This window comes from Pogona vitticeps, chromosome 3 (assembly GCF_051106095.1).
Source record: "Pogona vitticeps strain Pit_001003342236 chromosome 3, PviZW2.1, whole genome shotgun sequence".
In the NCBI taxonomy this organism is placed as follows: Eukaryota; Metazoa; Chordata; class Lepidosauria; order Squamata; family Agamidae; genus Pogona; species Pogona vitticeps.
This window is the reverse complement of record NC_135785.1, coordinates 147,438,269-147,459,148: the sequence shown is the minus strand read 5'-3', so window position 1 is coordinate 147,459,148 and position 20,880 is coordinate 147,438,269. Positions and strand designations below refer to the sequence as shown.

At 45.3% G+C, this 20,880-nt stretch overlaps 1 protein-coding gene across 2 annotated transcripts in view; it reads left to right on the top strand.

Moving 5' to 3' along the window:
• GPC6 (glypican 6) overlaps positions 1 to 20,880 on the top strand; it is a 999,214-nt gene that overhangs the window by 694,077 nt on the left and 284,257 nt on the right. For both annotated transcript variants that reach the window (XM_072994687.2, XM_072994686.2), the window contains exon 4: positions 4,627 to 4,792. In XM_072994687.2, the coding sequence (XP_072850788.2) occupies positions 4,627 to 4,792 (166 nt within the window). The remainder of the gene's footprint in view (positions 1 to 4,626; positions 4,793 to 20,880) is intronic.

Below are 20,880 nucleotides of genomic sequence, written 5' to 3'. Positions count from 1 at the left end.
TCGAAACATAGGGTCTATGTTTAATCATTTCCTAAGTGAGGTAGGGATGTGGCAGGAATTCAGAAGATATTTCATTTTCAATAATTTTCCAAGTCTCACAAGGCCAAGACATCCTGCTGGAACTTTCCCATCATTGACAAGACCCGGCTTTTTCTAAAAACAAGTCTCTGGCTTCATTTTCTCTTTTTGTGCTCTCCCCTCCCCCTTGTTCCACCCTTTCTAGGTGAAAACTGAAACTTTGTAGGTGAAAACTTGAAAATCTTGCCCCAACTTTGTGCTTCTTCGGTGAATCCACTTCAGGAATCATTCTGTGCAGGAATTTTAATACTCCTATATAGCTTGGAATTTGTTTCAGAAAACAAAAGCATAAAATATCTGAGATTTCCCACAAGACTTCCCATGACATTCCTCTGAGGGAGAAAAAGACTTGCATGGTGAAATCTTGTTGTGAAAAAAGAAGAGTGATTTTATTTCTCCTCAGGTTATCTTCTAAAATGTGATTCCATAAGATTCCCATCCCAAACATGAAGCTGTGCAGATCGTTAGAAGAGATGCAGAGCTGCTATACACACAAGGAAACAAAAGACAAAGAGATGGAAACAGATGAAGGAGATTGTTTAGTCAGCATGTGCAATAAACCCAATTTATCCACGGAGCAAAGAAAGCCAGTTATTGGCAATTGGAGAGCTATTTTTCACTAGGACAGACTAACTGGCAAAGCACAATGCAACCAAAATGTCAGGCTTCAAAGAAACCAAAGCTGGGCATCAGCCCTGACCACGTTTCATTTCATAGTTGATTACAAGATGTGCCATTAGCTGGAGAGCAGGAAACATGCACAGGCAGTGCTTTTCCAGTGCTACCATCGGCCAGAAGAAACAGCGATCTAAACTGGAATCACTGAATAGAGAGGCTTTAAACTTTTTCCACTTCTAGTAATCCTTGTAAGCAAATTCGGGCCAAACCCTATTGTTATGCCCAGAAGTAAGGTCTATGGTGATTTTTTAATTTGATCCAATTTGCCTTCAAATGTTGCACTGTTTGCATCATATAGTAATACAGTGGTGCCCCGCATAGCGAGCGCCCCGTTTAACGACGAATCCACATAGCGATGCGGATTTTGCAATTGCAAAAGTGATCGCATTGCAATGTTTTAAGTGGCTGAAAATCACACTGGGATGATCGGTAAGCGTTTTGCTTACCGATCTTCGCATTGCAATGTTTTAAAAACAGCTGATTGGCGGTTCCAAAATGGCTGCCGGCTAAACAAAATGGCCATCCACAGCGTTTTCGCATGGTTTCCTCACTTACCGGGCAGCGAAAATGGCGGCCGGATGGAGGATTTCCGCATAGCGGTGAGTTTTTCCCCCATAGGAAAAAAACCTGGAGGCAAGAAGTTGTTCAGGGCTTGAGAATTCCTCATCTCCTCAAGAGGGCCTAAATAAACAAGAATACACAATTTAGAGGATAATTTTACAACCTGAGCATTTTTATGATGCCCAGTGTGTGGTGTCATGAATAGATTTATGGCCTAGGACACAGAATACCTGGTTCAAATTACTGTTCACCCATAGAAACAAGGGGGGGGGGCTGGTAAAACCACCCCTTAAGGATCTCACATATTAGGGTCACTTGTAAGTTGGTTCCAACTTGACAGCGTATCAACAACAATAACAAAATGTGTACATGGATGAGAGGCATCGTCCTGACCTCACCCACCCCCATCTTGTCTATCTGTGTAACTGCTAAAGGACTCTGCAGCCACCAATGCAGTCCTGCATGTATATGTGTACATGCATATCTGCACATGCACATACGCACGCCCCTCAGTGATGACCTCCTCTGAATGACAGGAATGCAAGGAGAGAGACCAGGATCAGTGAAGAAATAAAGCTGAACATTGTGGAGGAACCAGATTAATTATATAATCCTAATGTCACCATAAAGTTATGTGCTGGGAGACATGGAACAGCATCCTCCTTTCTGAAAGCGAGTTTCTGGCCTCGGGCAATTGAAGAGTGAGATATCTAGAGCAGTCCTTAGCTACTCATACATACAGAAGATATCAGGGCAAATATGTTTCAGTGCAGGATTTTACACTGAACTAAGAGTAACAAACTCTATTTGGAAGAATTAGGCAATTCTCAAAGGAAAGTGTGTGTGTGTCTCTCTCTCTGTGTGTGTGTGTCTCTCTCTCCCTCTCTGTGAGTGTGTGTGTGTGTGTGTGTGTGTGAGAGAGAGAGAGAGTATCAAGCAGTGAGCAAAATTAAAAAGAGAGAAAAAGGAGGATGTTTTTTTTTCCTCCTCAGTACCTCACTATTTGCTAAATAGCATGTGTTTCTCCTAATATTTGCAAAAACAGTCAGCAGGAAGCACCACATTCTGCTAACATAATGAGTCAAAGAAATACAGGGAGCATATGGAGCCGAAGGGATGATTACGTAGCCTAGTAAACACATAACAAAATAGGTTTGATACACCAGAAAGGCTAAGTTCCTTTATAGATACTCAAAGCAGAAATGTAGATAATATGATTTAATTTGCTATGTGTGTGTTGTCTCCACTTCACTACAACTCTAAACATGGGGCTTATTTTAGCCAAGAGTCACCTATAGATGTGGTGAATCTGAATTCCCTGAAATTAACAACTTCCAAAGATGTCATCTGGAGCACTGAAGTGACCTATTCCACCTTAGAACTGCAGAGCTGGAAGAGACCGTGTGGATTATCAAGTCCAGTCCCTGCTGAGGAGGCACAGTGAGGAATTGAACTCCCAACCTCTGGCTTTGCAGCCAGGGACCTAAACCAGTGAGTTATGCTCATGTATGAATCAGGAGTCAGGGCTTGGCTAGAGTAGGCTGGGAAAGGCTAAACAGAGTTCCTAGAAGGTCTGGAACGTCATCTGGTGGGATCCTTACATCCCAATGGCATATGCACTTCAAATGACTCTTTCTGATCTGCACCAGCCTGCTGTCAATTTGCCAATATCATGAAGCGGCTTAAGAAAAGAGCCACCTCAGGATATTGGCAACTTAAACACTTCCTGAGTTCCATGAAGGGGCTGAAGAAGGGGGGGGGAGAGTATTAGGGAAGTGCAGATGTGCAGCCTCTCTTTTTTTAAAGACAAATGGATAACCTCCTCACGGAAATGGGAGGAAACAGGAGGATTTTTTCTCTTCTGTGTTCTCTTAAAGGTCTAGTCTTAACGGTCTAATCAAGAACCTGCCTGGTTCAAGACACTGCTTCCAAAATTTCTGTGTGCCTTAGCAATTACCAGACTCACTAATCTATATTTTTCCACTCATTTTCACCCATTCCTTTATCTTCTGATCCGAACCCATTATTCTCATTTCCTAACTTCCATCCAACATCTTTGCAATGGTTCCTGTCAAACACTCCCACCACACTTTTTTTCTTGGAAGATCATGAGAGGAAAAAAAAAGGAAACACAGGAATATAGTGTGCTTGATGTTCCTCAGTGAGAAACATCAAAAGATTGATACTTTAGTACAGTGCTGTTTCCTATATCTATCAGCAGAAAGAATAATCATAGTTCTGGTTCCTCCTCTCCGCAATGGGAGCATGATGCTGTGGTGGCACCCTCTGATAGCATGATAGCAAACAGAAAGAAAGTGAATGGAATGATATTATTGTCTGGAATAGAAATGGGAGCTTGGACATGTGGGGAACAGAGGTTGTTTTTTTAAAAAGAAATCTAGGAGCCTGCAGGCTGTTGTGTATGTTAGAGATTCAATTCCTTCCTCAATTCATTAATCTTTGAAACCTTCTTACATAGGGGAGTGACTGCAAAACAGTACAACTAAATCATAGGCAGATGGATATGCCCAGGAGGGGCGAAAGAGAGTTAAATCTGCTGGGTGGATTGCAAATCTGCAACACATTTCCTTCTGGAGAAGTCTGTGTCCCATGAAGATGGCCCTTTTCTGTGGAATGAAACATAAACGTTGTTCCTATTATTATGAAGTGTTGCTATTCTTATTGATGCACTGAGCAGAACTATTTTGGGCTGGGGAAGGGAGTGAGAGGAGGTCTCAGAAGAGACAGTCTCAATGGCTATTGGAAATTGACCTACAAGGTATAAGGAAGGATAAGGAAACGGGGAGAAAGATGGGAAGTGCCAGAAGACCCATTCTATGGGACCTGCCTATTATCCAAAATGCCAATGATGGAAACCAGACAGGTGTTGTTCCATAATCTTGTATCAGCAAGGTATGTGTACCCAGATTGCTTTGGGACATAGAAAAATCACACAGCTTGTCTCAGGGTTTCATCCTGTCGTTTTCTATGTTTCTTAAAGTTTTTTTTTCGTAATGCAAAAGAAGCAGTGAACTGAGCTTTCTAGGGGAGTTTCAGTCAGCATTCTCTTGCATGCATGACTAGACTGCTTTGTTCTATTGTATGGTGTGTGCCTGCGTGGAGGTGTCATTCTGAATTTTATGGTGATCTGTGATGTGGCAGCAGGAGTTCCCTTCCTTTATGAAGAGTTAAGTTCTTGCCTACGTTATCAGTTGTGGTTTTAGTGCCTGAAGGCTTCTCAGATCCCTGGATTGGAGATAGGAAATTGACTTCCTTTGTTTTCCTTTCTCCTGCCCTTAAACTCTATAGGTCAGCCCTACCCCAGGATGCATCCGTGCACTAATGAAGATGCTGTACTGTCCTTACTGCCGGGGACTTCCCACTGTGAAACCTTGCAACAACTACTGCCTCAACGTAATGAAGGGCTGCCTTGCAAACCAGGCTGATTTGGATACTGAATGGAATCTCTTCATAGGTAGGAACAGTGGGAGAGGAGCGGGGGAGGAAAGGAAGGGAAGCGTATTTCTATTTATTCTCCTATAGAACTTCTTGACGAGTTCAGGAAAGTTCAACATTTGCCAAATTGAAAATAGGACATACTGACGGAATGCCTTCATTCAGTTGTCACTCACCTTCTTTGATCAAAGTTTCTGTGGTTTGTAGGAAACGATCGCTGTTCCGCCTCGCAGCTATTTTCATGAAGTTTCTCTCAGTGTCACTTTGTCATGAGATGTTGAAGTGCCTATGCTAAATTTCAAAAGAGGTGTGTGTGTGTGTGTGTGTGTGTGTGTGTGTGTGTGTGTGTGTGTGTGTGTGTGTGTGTGAAAGAGAGAGAGAGAGAGAGAGAGAGAGAGAGAGAAGCACCTTGCAATATTCATCCTGAGTTTGTGATAATAAGCTTAGCCAGAGAAAGAGGAAAGAGGAGAAAGAGAAGGACAAGGTGATTTGCCACTTGAAAATATGAAGAAGCTATAGGCCGTGGTTCATGCTTTTCCTAAGTCAAGTGTGTCTGAGAGGGACACAGAGGGATGAGGCGAACCATTGATGTGGCAGGCAAACCATCAGCCCTGTAACTCATCTTAGAAATATGCCAGACATTCTCCTTCCTCACAAAGAATAATGAGGAGGTATCACATTGATCAATAAGAAAGGAATGCTTTCATTTCAGACAGATGTAGGCATCCACTATACTTCACACACCAGTTTAGTGGTGTGCTCCAAAACAAAGTTGATTTCATTACCAAGCAGAAAACCCAAAAAAAAGGGAAAGAGGTTCAATTGCAAAGCATCAGATTGTAACCACAATTCAGAACAAGAAAAAAGGAGAAGACGAGGAAAGAGGTGATCCGAAAGTGCCCTTCCACTGATTTAGTGCTGAGTGATAAGTTTTAAAAAATAATGACTAGTGAAACATGGTGCACATCTGAAGCTTTCCCATTCTAAATAAATCCTGAGAGTACTGGGGTCTTTTCCCCCCTCCTGCCACAAAAATAGCAATTAATTCTCTTGAAGCGCCTGCCTAATCTGGCTGCCCTCCACCTGCAGTCTTGCTGCTTTCTTCCAATACCTTCAAACAAAACAAATGCAAAGGGAGCCACGCGACAGGGTTTTGCTATGGACCAAAAAGAAAGTGTAGAAAAGCTCTTGACATCATCATTTTGACAGAAAATGCACAGGTGGGCTTGTTTTGTCTTTGGAACAGCATGAAAATGATAGGTTGGATTTAGAGGATGCCTAGAAATGCAGAGCTGATGAAAACAGATTTGAAGGAATACAAAAGGAGGAAAATGTTGTTCCTATGTGTGCTGTACAGAACAAAGAGAGGGGGATTAAGCTGGTGTCTCTTTATGTTCTCAGTTATCTCAGGTTTGACTCTCTTGACCGGAGCAAATTAAGAAATTTAAGGGTCACGGCCGACTCTTCTTTCATAACCAGTATATAAATCAGGAGTGGGAACCAGTGGCCCTCCAGAGCTCCAGCTCCCATCAGCCCCATCAGTGTAACATGGTCATGAAAGAACCCCCACAGCACGAAAGCTTATTAAAATATGACTCGGTTTCCCCACTCTGTACAGTAGGAATCCTAATAAGGCAAGTTACCCAATACCATTGAGTTTATTTTATTTCTATGGCACTTTTTGGCCAGTTAGTAGGACCCATGAAAGCTCACAAATTGTTAAAAGACCAAACTAGTTAAAAATGCACTAAATTATTACCTTAAAAATAATTAAACAATACATTAAATATGAAAATAACCAGTTAAAATTGTTTTAAAGCACCTTAAAGCAAATTTAAGTATACATCCTGGGAGCACCCACAGAGAAGACCCTCTCTTGTGTCCCCATAAAACATGTCTGAAAAGTTAGTGGGACTGAGCGAAGGGCCCGGAGATCCCTGGAAAACCTTAAAAGCTAGGAAGGCCAATACATGTATTTAATTTTCAATGGCCGATCCCTTCTTCAGGCAGGGCAGGAAAGGGTGGCGAGGCGAGGAGTACTAGGGTGGAGCCATCATGCATAGCCCCATGGTCTTTACGCATCTCCAGAGCTTGGAACTGTTATTAAAAACAAACCGTTACTTATCAGCCGTGAATTTTTGTAAGCAACTCATTTCCCACAGGTTGTCAACAGGCTACTATCAATGTTATTTATTTATTTATTTTTATTCAAGAAACTTAAAAAACAGAACTGGCCACCTGACCACCTCCCTTGAAAGCAGCATGTCTTTGATAATAAGTAAATATTATGCATTGCGCAAAAAACAAAACAAATAACAAAAATCTCCTTAAGGTCTACTTTTTCTAGAGGATGGGAGATGTCACGATTAGCAATATAAGTAAATGTATAAAAGTCCATGTGATGATTAGCAGGATGCATATATGACAAAATGATACATGAGTGGTCTTCATTTTTGGCAAAATTCTTTGGATTTTTCCTGTAATACTAATTCCTTTGCAGGAGAAATGATATAGGTGAAGGGGGTGTTGGTTGGATAAAGAACTTTTGCATTTTGTTGTGCCAATAAACCCAGGTGCAGAGAAAACAAATGTTCCTTCCTTCCTTTTGGGAGTCTCCTTGGTTTAAAAAAAAAAGCACCAGCCAAAATCCTGTTGCTTTGTAATGTGTATGGAAGGCAAACTATGTGCCATTCAGGTAGTTCTAGCTGGCTCTTAATAAGTAGCTGTTAGAATTCCTTGGGGCTTACACACTCACTAGCTTGCCATGCCCCAGAGAATTCCAGCAAGAACTTGTTACCTGCCAACCAGAAGTAAACGGTGAATGTTACACCGTTTCCCTTCCACATGCATAATTAACTAACATGATTTTGACTAATCTTTAAATATAGATTGTTCACTATAATTGCCACATGTGACCCTCATATTGCAGCTTTTTTTTTTAATTTTTGCTAGTAGGCTAATTGATGCAATCTTAATGGATACATGAAACTGATGGCTGGTGGGGTTGTCTGCAACTAAGAAAACAATTTGGGTGTATGTCTCAATTTACCACTTACCATGGTTATTTGATAGCAAAAGGTTTTTGTTGATTAGTCATTAAGTCATGTCTGACTCTTCGTGACCCCATGGACCAGAGCACGCCAGGCCCTCCTGTCTTCCACTGCCTCCCAAAGTTGGGTCAAAGTCATGTTGGCAGCTTCAGTGACACTGTCCAGCCATTTTGTCCTCTGTCGTCCCCTTCTCCTCTTGCCTTCACACTTTCCCAACATCAGGGGCTTTCCCAGGGAGTCTTCCCTTCTCATGAGATGACCAAAGTGTCAGTTTGGTGTCAGTTCTAGAAGGTGTAAGTCTTCATAAAATTGGTCAATTTCAGCCTCTTCAGCATTGGTGGTTGGTACAAAAACTTGGATTACTGTGATGTTGAAAAGTGCGCCTTGGATTCATATTGAAATCATTCTATCATTTTTGAGATTATATCCTAATATAGCTTTTCCCACTCTTTTGTTGAATATGAGGGCTACTCCATTTTTTCTACAGGATTTGTGCCCATAATAGTAGATATGATAACCATCTGAACTAAGTATGCTCATTCCTGTCCATTTTAGTTCACTGACACCCAGAATGTCAATTTATTCTCATCATCTCCTGTTTGACTCCATCCATCTTACCAAGGTTCATAGATCTTACATTCCAGGTTCCTATGAAGTATTTTTCTTTGCAGCATCGGACTTTCCTTTCACTTCCAGGCGCATCCGCGCTGAGTGTCCTTTCGGCTTTGGTCCAACCACTTCATTAGCTCTGGAGCTACTTATACTTGTCCTCCGCTCTTCCTCAATAGCATGTTGGATGCCTTCCGACCTGAGGGGCTCATCTTCCAACGTCATAATTTTTAGCCTTTTGTTTCTGTCCATGGAGTTTTCTTGGCAAAGATACTGGAGTGGCTTGCCAGTTCCTGCTCCAGGTGGATTGCGTTTAGTCGGAACTCTCCACTATGACCTGTCCATCTTGGGTGTCCCTGCATGGCATAGCCCATAGATTCTTTGAATTTCTCAAGCCCCTTCGCCACAATAAGGCAGCAATCCATGTAGGGGTATTAAGAGGTTTTGTTGGTTGTTGTTTTTTAACCACCCTTGTCTAGTTCATCATCAGGGGCCTCCTCTGGAGAAAACTTACTTTTTTTCTGTAACACATGCTTTAAGAATCCTTTAAGAGTAGCATTTGAAATTCTGCTGTCTGGCTCACCAAACTGGTATGTTCCAGGAAGAGCAACTTTTTTGTGGTGGTCCCACATTATGCATATGAGACCCTCTTTAAGAGGCTTCATTTATTTTAGTCTTCTGTTGTTTAACTGTAGTAGCAATGCTGGTAAGTCTTTGGATTCAAGTCCCAAGTCCAAGTTTTAATAACAAGACAAGTCAAGTCCCAAGTCCCAGGCCTCAGGTCCAGCCCCAATTCTCAGATGGAGGCAGGGAGGGGGCATGTGCATGAAAATGAGCTGAAGCAGCAGTTCTGGCTTCCCTTCCCAGAGCACACCCTTGCCTCTGCGCATGCTCAGAAGCAGTGGGTCTTGTCTCTGCCCTCCCCCCACTGCGTACCTGCCACTGTCACACCCCCACCCCACTCCCACCCTCCACTGCCTACCTGTTCCTGCTGCCATCGCACACCACTGTCCATCCACAGAAGCCTGCAGCGTCTGAGTATGCCCAGAAGTGGCGGGCCTGGCTCCTGGAAGGGAAGTCAAGACTGCTGCTTGTTTCTTAGGACAGCAGCATGTGGCAGTGGCAGGTAGGTGTGAGGGGCAGCGGCAGGGGGACTTGACAAGCTACGTGGAAAATGGTTCCAAGTCGCAAGTCAAGTGCGAGTCATTGGGGCAAAAACCCAAGTTGAATCCAAGTTGTGTTGCTGGTGTGCCTTAAGTGTGACTTGACAGCTAGTCTCAAGTTGCAATTCCTCATCCCTGAAAGATAGTGGCATTGGTTAATTTTAATTGGTTAACATCACCCTGGGAGACTAAGACGGCCTATTATAGTGAAAGAACTAGTCTGATCGTGCAACAAAAGCAGCAGGAAGGGCTTGTCCAGGATGTAGTAACTTTGGGGTATGGAACAGCAGGATAAAGAAAGTGATTTTATTTGGGTTGGGGGAAGAGGAAACAGTGTTGCTGAAATGGAAAATATTCCAAATTCACTTCAAGTGGGATTGAACAGCAAGCAGGTTACCTCTGTCAGACAGCTGTCAGCCCTTTCTAATAACAAACACCATATGCAATTCCCCTCATATGAAGCACAACATAACTTCTACGAGCTGAATTAAAATGAAGAAGTGTATAGCACCACTGAGCTATGAAAGATTGGATAGAATGCATGAGCAGTTTTACTTCTTCAGCTTGTGTTGTGAACCAGGCATGAAGGAAAAAATATAATTTTGTGCATTAACAGCCTTTGCTTAAGCAAATGTAACAATATTTATTTTCCTGCTGCCACCAAAAACGGAGTTATCGGGTTCGCTTTGCTTGTACATGCCAAGACTTAGCTGGAAAATTGGTGAGGGATGTAGCTGGGCAGCTATGCAATGTTTTGTAGATAGTTTTCATTTGGTTATTAGCAAAGATAGATGAAGTATGAAGAAAACAAATGTAGTACCTTTCAAAGTTGTAGGCCTGCCCAATGACCCCATCTTCCAAATTTCTGATGCATATATAATCTATCTAGGCAGGAACATAGGAAGCTTTGCATGAAATGATCATGACATGGAAGCAACGTCTGCAAAGTAATGACATTACACATACTGTGTTATTGTTAAATAACAACAGGTAATATTGTTACTTCTTACAACTTTAATAAGAGTTCCAGAAACAAATACCTTTGACTCTGGTTTACTGATGATTACTTTTTCTTGCAGTATAAAGGAAGAACACCAATGAAAAATTTCTCTAGAGAAATATAGAAAATCTAAGGCTGTATGGAAGGATTGTAAGCAGACGTTATCCACACAAAATGTAGTGTAGTTTTGTGGAATCCAGTTTTGTTTTCTTGTTTTGTTTATCTATATCCCTATAAAATCCATGCACCATTGTTTAGACTCATCTTCCTTCATGTTAAAATTTCATTGATTGTTTAAATATTCATTGCCCCCCCAACCCCGGAATAATGCGCGAGACAATAATATGGGTTTAAAATATGGGCCACACTTTATTAATCATACAATCATATACCAATCATTTTATTATGAAGGAGGGGCCTGCTGTAGTGCGGAAACATTTAAAGGGATTCACGTAAGGGCGAGTCCCCGGCCAGGCTCCCGTGACCGTAAAGGACAGCAGGGACCTGGCCGGCCGCTAACCAAACACCCCCAGACCTTTATCCCCCTTTGTTTGAGGGTTGTTAGTCTGGGAGTGGCCCAGCACATCTTCCCACCACAGACACTGTAATCGCACGATCCGCAGTGCCGGGCGGTAGGATGTACTGTTGGCTAACTTGAACTTACTGCGGGACCCACCGTAGATGCCTACTTTTCCGCACTACCCGCCACAGCATAGGGACTAGCCTGGCTATGTCCCATGCCCGCCACAGAGCCCTGCGAGCTCGGCAAGCAGCCCCCCCCGAATATCCTCCAAAAATACTTCCAAACCCGCATCCGACAGATGCACGCCGTCACTCCGGAACAGTTGAGACTTGTCGGCTTGAATCCTGCGGTGCCCAATCACAGATCCAATACCGTTGCAGACGCCTCTGCACACCTCCCTGTTGACGCCCCGCCGGGCCCTGTTCACCGCAGCACTCCTCACAGAGCCTCGCCAGGCTAACCGAGGAATAATTGTGGACCATATGATACGCATCTCCGGGTATGTTGCCTTCAATCGCTTGAGGTCGCGCAGAATGTCCAGTATTAACGCCTTGCCAGGCAGCCGGGGCAAGTCGTTGCCTCCCAAATGTATTAGCAGAAGGTCAGGTGGGCAGCGACCAAACGCCGTGGCTCTGCATAGTTGACCCCATTGCATGCCACGCAGCCCCTTCCATGTAATGCTAGCCCTTGCTCCTAGCCCCAGGTTGCTTCCCCAAGGAGATGCCGCCGCATAGCGCTCTGCCCAGTACACATAGCTATGGCCGATGATCAAGATTTGCTTCCGTGTACTTGCGCTTGAGCAACCTGTAAAAGCATCAGTTAGGCCCCCGCCTACACAGTAGGTAAGGTCCTAATATATCTTTTATAACAGGAAGAGGACCACCGCCCTAAACGCTTGATGTCCTGTGTGCTGTAGCCCATGGCCGCCGCAGTGGATGCCGCTCCAATTCTGAATGAATGCGAACCGAACCTAGCACCCTCAATACCAACCGCCTGCAAGGCTGACTCCGTCAGCTTCCAGAACTGGTATTTTGTTAGTGGAGATTTATCCGCATGCTGTAGGAAATAGCCCGGCTCGCTACCCCTATATTCCAAGTATGCCTTGGCTGCTCTAACTGGGCATATGCTCTTGTTTGAGCATTGCCCTAAGACTAACTGCCTGCCCTTACCCCTTTGATCAGCTTTAGATCTTCTAATGAACAGCTCCACCGTTGCTCCCTGCACTTTCACGTCCCCCCACTGTAGGGCAACCCTAGTCTTGTCCGCCTTACCTTGAGCCACCAATTCACTGACCCTCAGGGCCCCGAAAAAGGCAATGAGAGATGCAGCATGGAATAACCTTATTTCATACTCATCCCTGCACAATCTCCTCCAGTGCGTGCAAATACGCTCCAGGATGCCGGGTGATATGGGTGCCCTGCTGTCCTGTGTCCTGCCCCTCTGCTTGGACCAGCCTTCTAACATCTTTCTGATTCGAAAATCGCCCGTGGTATCCCTGTAGCCATTGCTTTTCGCCTGAAATGCAACGGCTGACAGCTTACCCTGTATCGTGGACGGCGCTAGCCCTTTCTTATAGAGGTATACCATGAACTGCTGCAGGTGTTCCACCGGGACCGGCCAAACCTGGTCCAGCTGCGCCATCCTTCTAAATTGTAAGAACTCCGTACTCACTGCGGAGTAGCCCTTCCTTGTCCTTTCCGCAAGGGCCAGCCCTATTGCTGCAGATGCGACGTCACGCCAATCTGCCAGACCTCCGGGGGAAGAACGTCTGGCGTCTCCCTGGCTTCTGGAGCCAGTTCCCTGAACCGATCGATCTGTTGACGTGACAAAGCATCAGCTATGCTGTTGTCTACCCCGGGGACGTGTCTGGCGTGCACCACTATATTGAACTGCAACGCCCTGAGTGTGAAGGCCCTCACCAATTTCATAACCCGTTCCGACTGCGCCGTCTGATTGTTAATGATGTGCACGACCGCCAGGTTGTCGCACCAAAAGCGTACTACAGAATTTGCCCATTCTTCCGCCCATAGCCATAGTGCTCCTACAATTGGGAAGAATTCCAGGAAGGTTAGATCCCTTGTAATGCCGCTTTGCTGCCATGCCTGTGGCCACGGGCCTGCACACCATTTTCCTCGGCAATAGATCCCAAATCCCAGTGACCCTGCAGCGTCCGAGTGCACCTGGAAATTTGCCTTCAGATGTATCTCTGATCTCCAGAAAGAAACCCCATTGAACGATTTGAGAAACTGGCTCCATACCTGGAGGTCCTCCCTCATGCCCCGCGTTACCCTGGTCCTGTGACTCGGTTGCTTGAGTCCTCTCATAGCTGTGCAGAGGCGCTTAAGGAATGCTCGGCCCGGTGCCACAACCTTGCACGCAAAGTTCAGATGGCCAACTATTTCCTGCAGGTCTCTAAGGGAAGCTTTCTTCTTGTGCAAGAGAGCTTCAACTCGGGCCCTCAGGTCAATCAACTTGTCCCGAGGTAACCTTGACATTTGCTGCACCGTATCCAGCTCTATACCCAGGAAGGTTAGAGCTGTCGCCGGGCCCTCTGTCTTGTCCTCCGCTAGGGGCAACCCTAATTCTTTGGCTAATGCCTGGAATGTATGGAGTATGACACCGCATCTGCCTGTGCCTCCCTTTCCACAGAAAAGGAAGTCATCCAGGTAATGCGCTGTTGTATTGCCTCTCACCATGCACCTAAGTTTCCACTCAATAAAAGTGCTGAACCTCTCAAATGCGGCACATGACACTGAGCATCCCATGGGTAGGGCCCTGTCCACAAAAAATGCGCCACCAAACTGAAAGCCTAGCAGGTTAAAGTCCTGAGGGTGAACTGGCAGCAGCCTAAAGGCTGACTTAATGTCACATTTTGCCAGCTCAGCCCCTACCCCGCATTTCCTGATCATTCTCACCGCATCATCGAAGGAGGTGTATCTGACCGTGCATAACTCCTGGGGAATAGCGTCGTTCACCGATGCCCCTTCTGGGAAGGACAGGTGATGGATTAACCGGAATTCCCCTGGGGCCTTCTTGGGTACTATACCTAGCGGTGAAACCCTGAGGTTCCCCATAGGCGGTGTTGAGAAGGGGCCGAGGACCCTGCCCTCCTTTACTTCCTTGTCGATTTTTTGTTGCACTATGTGTTCCATGCCTAGCACTGATCGGAGGTTCCGGGCCATGAAAGCCTTGCGTTCCCCTGTAGCTGGTATTCGAAAACCATATTTAAAACCCTGTAATAAATAATTAGCGTCTTCATGGCGCGGATAGAGCCTCAGCCAGTCCTCTAAGACCTGTAGTTTAATTGGGCTGGGCCCCTTTTCCATTGCTCCCGCCCCCGTTGCTAGGCTTCTTGGGGCCCCCTGTGTTCCTGTTCTGTCTCTGTGCCCCCGCCCTAAAACATGAGGAGTTCGCGTGCTGCCCTCCGCACGTGAGACACTCGTGTCTGAACTTGCAGGGCTTCTTGTTACAGAAGCCCCTGGCGTTAAATTGAAAGCAAGGCAGGCGGGGTTGAACCACCTGCCCCGCGCCTGTGCGGGTGGCTTGTGGGACTAACGCTCTCCTATTGAGATGCCCACTATCAAAACGGTCCCCAGTGTTGGGCCTGGAAGGGGCCATATGCTGCAGCCAGAGCCCTGGCTGTGGTTCGTCCCACCGCAGGTTTGGTTGGATGGCACTCCTCATACGGAAGGCCTGATCGTATTGTAACCAAGCCTGCCCTGCGAAGTCTGTGTAAGCTCTATATATAATGTCTAGATACTGGAAGAGGGCCTGCGCCCTCCACGGCTGAGCCTTCACAATAACCCCAGCATAAATTAAAAACCCTGGGAGCCAATTAGCCCAGGTTCTCTCTGGTTTTTTCCTTCTTCTCCTTTCCTTATCCTTCTCATCCTCCCCATCTAGCTCCTTCTTTTCCACTTCCCTATTGAGCAATTCAAAGACATCTATGTACTCGCCTTTCCAAATTTTTTCCTTAGTTGCTGGGCTCAAATGGTCGCCCAGAGGCGTCGAATAGTCCCCATAAGGCAGCGCCGTAATGGGCACAGTATTGTAGCCTGTGTTGGGTACCGCCGGGTAAGGCCAAGCCCCTGAGCCAGCTGCAGCCGCAGGCTGAGCCTGCGCGGGCGGAGCCCCAGGAGGACCACCCCACCCCGTGGGGTGCGGAGCGGCATACGGCCAGGGTGTACTGGGTAAACCCGTGGTCATCGGGATGTAGGGTGCAGTCACCGCATATGTTGCTGGTGCACCCGAGGGCCAGGGCCATGCTGTGGGAGGCGTTTGTGCGACTGACCCGGTTGCATACTCACCATACGATGTTGACGGTCCGCCCGGTTCCTCATAGTGCTGTGTGTTTTCGCCGCTAACCTCCTCAATCTCCTCCTGTTCCTCCTGGCTTACAGATGCCTGTTCCGACTCTTCCGTGGGTACCGGCCGCCGTCCGGCACTCCGACGCCTCTTTGCGGCCACCACTGAACCATCCTCGTCCTGTCTCGCCTCAGCATCCGCGCCCTGTGTGGACTCAATAGCCGCACATCTTTGCGTTAGCTCGCGAGCCATGACCCTTAGCCTAGTTCTCTTGTGGCCTTTGGACTCCCTAGCCGATCTACGCACCCCGTGTGGTTGAGTGGGCTGCTTGCCCAGAGTTTGAGCCTCCAAGGCCTCAATTTTGCTCTGCAATTTTTGCCAGACCGGCCAGGATTCCTCATCTGAAGAGGAATGAGGCGGTGACTCGTGGGTTGCCTGCCCCCTCTTGGCCGGCTGCTTCCCCTTCTTGTTTCCAACCCCTTTTCGTGGAGCCATCTTGCAAGTTAACAGCGCAACGCCTGAGCCGCTACCCTGATTCTTTCCCTGCTGTCCCTTCTAATTTTTTTTTTGTATTTATTTAGTTATTTATTTATTTCTTAGCTATCTGTATGTGCCCAATGCGCCCTTGGCTAAGCCTGCACCCGGGCTAGGTTATTTATTTTATACCCTATGCCAAAGTTTATTCAGCTGCCTATTAGGTTGCAGCCCTTGGGCGCACAAATCCCAATTAAATCAGCACTGCATCAACTCCTGCCACGTGGCACAATGGAATTGATCTGGCCCAAAAGCTTGCACCAACACTATAACAAGGGCTAGCTTCCCCTTGGTGTATAAATAATTTGCTGCACCTACAAGGCTGAGGCACAGTACGCCAATTGATTGAAAGGTAAGTATTACTTAGAGGTTGTAGTCAATCACCCTTGCCTTAGACTAAGAGTGAAAGGGAATATCCTCTATGTCCACCAACCACTTAGCCAATTTTTTTTTGTTAATTATTATGTCACCACTAAAAGAGAATGGACTAAGACACAATCTTTATTCAGCTGAACTTCCTTGAACCAACCAATCAATTCCTCTGTATAGATTTACGTAAGAGTAATCAACTGTATGAAATTTAAATATAGATAAAGTTGAGTGTAGATAAAATGTATTCAATTAATAATCTCTATGTAGGCGTTACTATGTAACAATCCAATTAATTCATCTATGTCTGTATTTATACACGGCCAATTAATTGCCTCTAAAAACACATGTAGATAAAACTGAATATAGGTAAGATTTATTAAAGTAATACTCTCAATTTAAATTTTATTATTTAACCAGCCAATTACTCAATTCATATATTGTATCCGGCCACTTGAATGTATATAGGGATAAATGTAGGAAAGGCTCAGTGCAATAAAATGTATTCAATGAATCAATTATCAATTTTGCTGTAATACTTGAATCCAGTTAATTCGGCTATGGATATATCTGTTTGCTCCCAATGAGTTGTAAATTACTTCAGCAGGTCCTGGTGTTCGCCCAATGCACTGTAATTCTAATCGGTCTGGAGCTACTAAGGGGTGTCCCCCTTTCCTACGCAGGGCAGTGACCGCTAATAAGCAGCCCCGCACCACAGACCAGGATTGCCGGTTGGGGTTTTTTTGTTTTTGTTTTTTAATTTAGCTCCGTTCAGTTAAAGTGCCCGTATGCCTGCAATGCCGAGCTGGCCCGTGCTTGCGCAGTTACCCCCGCGCCTAACCAGGAGCCGAAACAACTACCGCAGCGCTGGGCGGGCGGGTGGGCGGGGCCCGGAATTTGGCGGGAAATTTAAAAATACAGTGGTCCCTAGCGTTCCGCCTGAACCCAAAACCCTTGTAGCTGGAATGATAAAAAAAACCGGCAACAAAAACCCAGTGCTCCCCAGGAACCAGGCGCGGTACCGGATCAATGCAGTAAAGGAAAAGGAATAAAGGCCGGCTTAGGGAAGGGGCGGCTCTATCAAACCGCGCCGAGTAGTTGCAGCGGTCCCGCGCCTTTCTCCCCGCTGCCCCCCCCCAATCGAGGAAAGAGCCGGTGTGCTTGCGGCGCCGCTTTACAGGGGAGCGATCTAAGATGTTGAATCGCCGCCGCCGCCGCTAGATTGTATTACCGGGCGAGGCTGGAACGGGCGCCCAGGCGCGGCGCCGGAGAGAAGAACAAGGTAAGCCGCGCGGGGCTGCTCTATATTCAAGGGGGCCCTAGCGAGGGGTAGGCAGGGAGAGTTCCCAGTGACCGCCCTTTTCCCCGGTTAGGGTTCCCTTCTCCGCTCGCGTTACTCAGCCTGTGGGAGGAGCCGATGCTTCTCCCGGTCCGGTCGAAGTGCCCTGGCGAAGCTCCGTTTCCCGCTCAGTTCAGCTCCTGACTCCCTACTCTTTTCGCCACAAGAAGGCTGCCAATGCTTCTCCCGTTCAACAGTGAAAAAGGGGTCGCTGCGCTCCAACCACTATCCTTCCAGTTCGGGTGCCCGAAAAGAAGAGAGCGTTCCGAGAGGGGAAGGCCGTTTAAATACCCGGGCCTTCCCCTCCCACCCGGAAGTCACGTGGCCCCTCTCGCGCTATCCCGGGTGGAGGGCAAGGCCAGCATCGCCGGTCGAGGTCATAGACCCTCCCGCGGCTGGATCATTTGCTAGAACTTCTTTCTTCATTCCTAGGTGTTGCTAGTCAATCTGCAGATGCTTTCTGGACTACAACTCCCACTTTTTTAAACTTTTGTCTGTGGATGCTGGAGGTTCTGGGAGATAAAGTCCAGACTGTGTGGAGGGCCAGTTTGTCCCTCCCCTTGATGTAGGAAATTGCAGCGAAGGAAAATGTTGTTAATCACAGACAAAATAAATATATTCTTCCACATTTCAGTTCAGTTGTAAAGAGTATCTGTGCTGTATGACTGAATTAGCATGGGAGCTACACTTGCTGGTCAAACAATTTCTCAATGTGCGCTGCACAAGACATTTTGTTTGTACCCTATTTTATGTTTAACAATTTTCATGCCCCCTCTCAAGGATACACTTTTTTCTGAATCTGCTGTGGACATATTTATATTACACATTTCTACCTTCGTTAGATCTCTTTCTCTGTCATCACTCCATAAAAAGAAATCTTCGAACTATTGTTTGCTGACAATCCTGAGCATGGTGGACTATAGTTTTATTAAGATTCAGCAAAACTGATATGACTTTCCTACAACATGTATTCCTTTCACTGCCACCAAAACAACCCAGGAGATATAAAAGTAAGAAATCCTATCCTTCCTGTCTCAATGCTTACAGAACCTAAGTCAAAATGACCTTCACTAGCACAAGAATGGAAGTTTCATAATAGAATAAGCTTCTGTTATTTTCTTTCCATAAACTCTGTCTCTTCTGTTCTGTAGGATATTTCAGTTATTGACTGGTCCACCTAAAGGTGGATAGTCAACCTTTTTTAATCCTGAAGGTCTTTCTTCTTCTGCTTTAAGATGAAATGCTATTTTCCTAGGATGTTCAGACTGAGTATAATTTTTGTTTTGTTAGGAAATCTGAAGCCACAAGGTAAATTTCACATTCTGTTGCTGTGTCGCTACCAGTACATGCTTGAAGGGCAGAAGTATTTGGCCTCCATTTCCTTGGCTTTTGACGGCATCCTTTGTTGTTTAATTGTTAAGTCGTGTCCGACTCTTTGTGACCCCAGGGACCAGAGCACGCCAGGCCTTCCTATTTTCCACTGCCTCCTGGAGTTGGGTCAAAGTCATGTTTGTAGCTTCAATGACACTGTCCAGCCATCTCATCCTCGGTCGTCCCCTTCTCCTCTTGCCTTCACACTTTCCTAACATCAGGGTCTTTCCAGGGAGTTCTTCTCTTCTCATGAGATGGCCAAAGTATTGGAGCCTCAGCTTCAGGATCTGTCCTTCCAATGAACACTCAGGGGTGATTTCCTTCAGAATGGATAGGTTTCTTCTCTTTGCAGTCCAGGGGACTCTCAAGAGTCTCCTCCAGCACCACAGCATCCTTAAGACCCTGTAAATTAAAGAAGCACATACTGTGCCACATTGGAATGGAGGGTTAGTGTTTTGTCTTAGGAATACTAACTGTCTCTTTTGGTCACGCTTTGAGTTCCATGTGATTCAGGGAGGGACTCTAGATCGTTTTTCCCCCCTCACATTTATACCATGTTCTGCACTGTTCCTTTCAGCATATATTCCATCAACTACACAACTTGATTGCTAATTGCAAGTAGATCTGATCTTTGACCATGAGTATGCACTATATTTTGCCTGGCCAATGGGACTTGTGCTGTTATATTTTTGTAGTGTTTTTAGTCACATCTTTTTTGCTTGTGTTACCACCAGGGTAAATACATGTGTTATTTGGAGCAGTTGCTGGGCATGTCTAGATGATATCACTGATTATGCACACAGTGGGTGTCGTATGTGAATAAACTCTCTCCCTTTTCCTTCCTTGTGTTCACACTGGATTTAATGGGATTTACAGCCAGATATATGACATGATCAGCTTAGCTTGCAGTGAAAGTAGACCGAAAGTGTTTATGAAGGTTACAGCATTGCCAAAACAAAGATTTGCCACAAAGAAAAAATGATAAAATCAGTTACTTTTAAAGAAACACAGCTTCAAGATACAACTTTAAAGCACACCAGTCTTTTGGCTCCAGAGAACTCCCCCCAGATGGTTCTGAATGTCACATCTGCCATATTGCATTGTCAATCACAGAAGAGTAAAACCAGGGCCATTTCAGATTATTTTTTATTGGAGGAGAAATGTGGATGCATTACACAAATTTTTCTCAAGATCCAAGCTTCTGTGAAAAGTAAACTAACACCCCCAGGAGAGGATTTAGCTCAAATCACTCTCTCTGATAGGCAGGTTTTCCCTCAAAAAATCCCCACAAGGAGAATCTTTAGACACCCATTCTCCCATCTGCTTTCTGAGTTATTGTTGTGTAGTCGTTAAGTGGTGTCCGACTCTTTGTAACCCAATGGACCAGAGCACGCCAAGCCCTCCTGTCTTCTGCTGCCTCTGATTTCTGAGTAGGACAATCCAAATAAGGCTATTGCATTTGAATACCTGGAATGAACAGACTGTCTGTTGCAGCTCCATATCAGGGTGGAAACTGATGAATTTCTGGTCTATTTTGCTTTTGCCTATATTTATCCATCTGTTGCAGCCACTTTCCACATTTTTGCATTTTCTCTTATGTCATTATTATTTTTTAAACCATGCAAAACACATTTTCTTTGTCTGAACTCTTGTCCACCAGGGGTAAAGTCACTCAATGAATCTTCTGACCCTAAGGGTCAGAATTTTAATTATTGTAAGCCGCCCAGAGACCTCTGGGTAGAGTGGGCGGCATATAAATTAAATAAATAAATAAATAAATAAATAAATAAATAAATAAATAAATAAATAAATAAATAAATAAATAAATAAATAAATAAATAAAT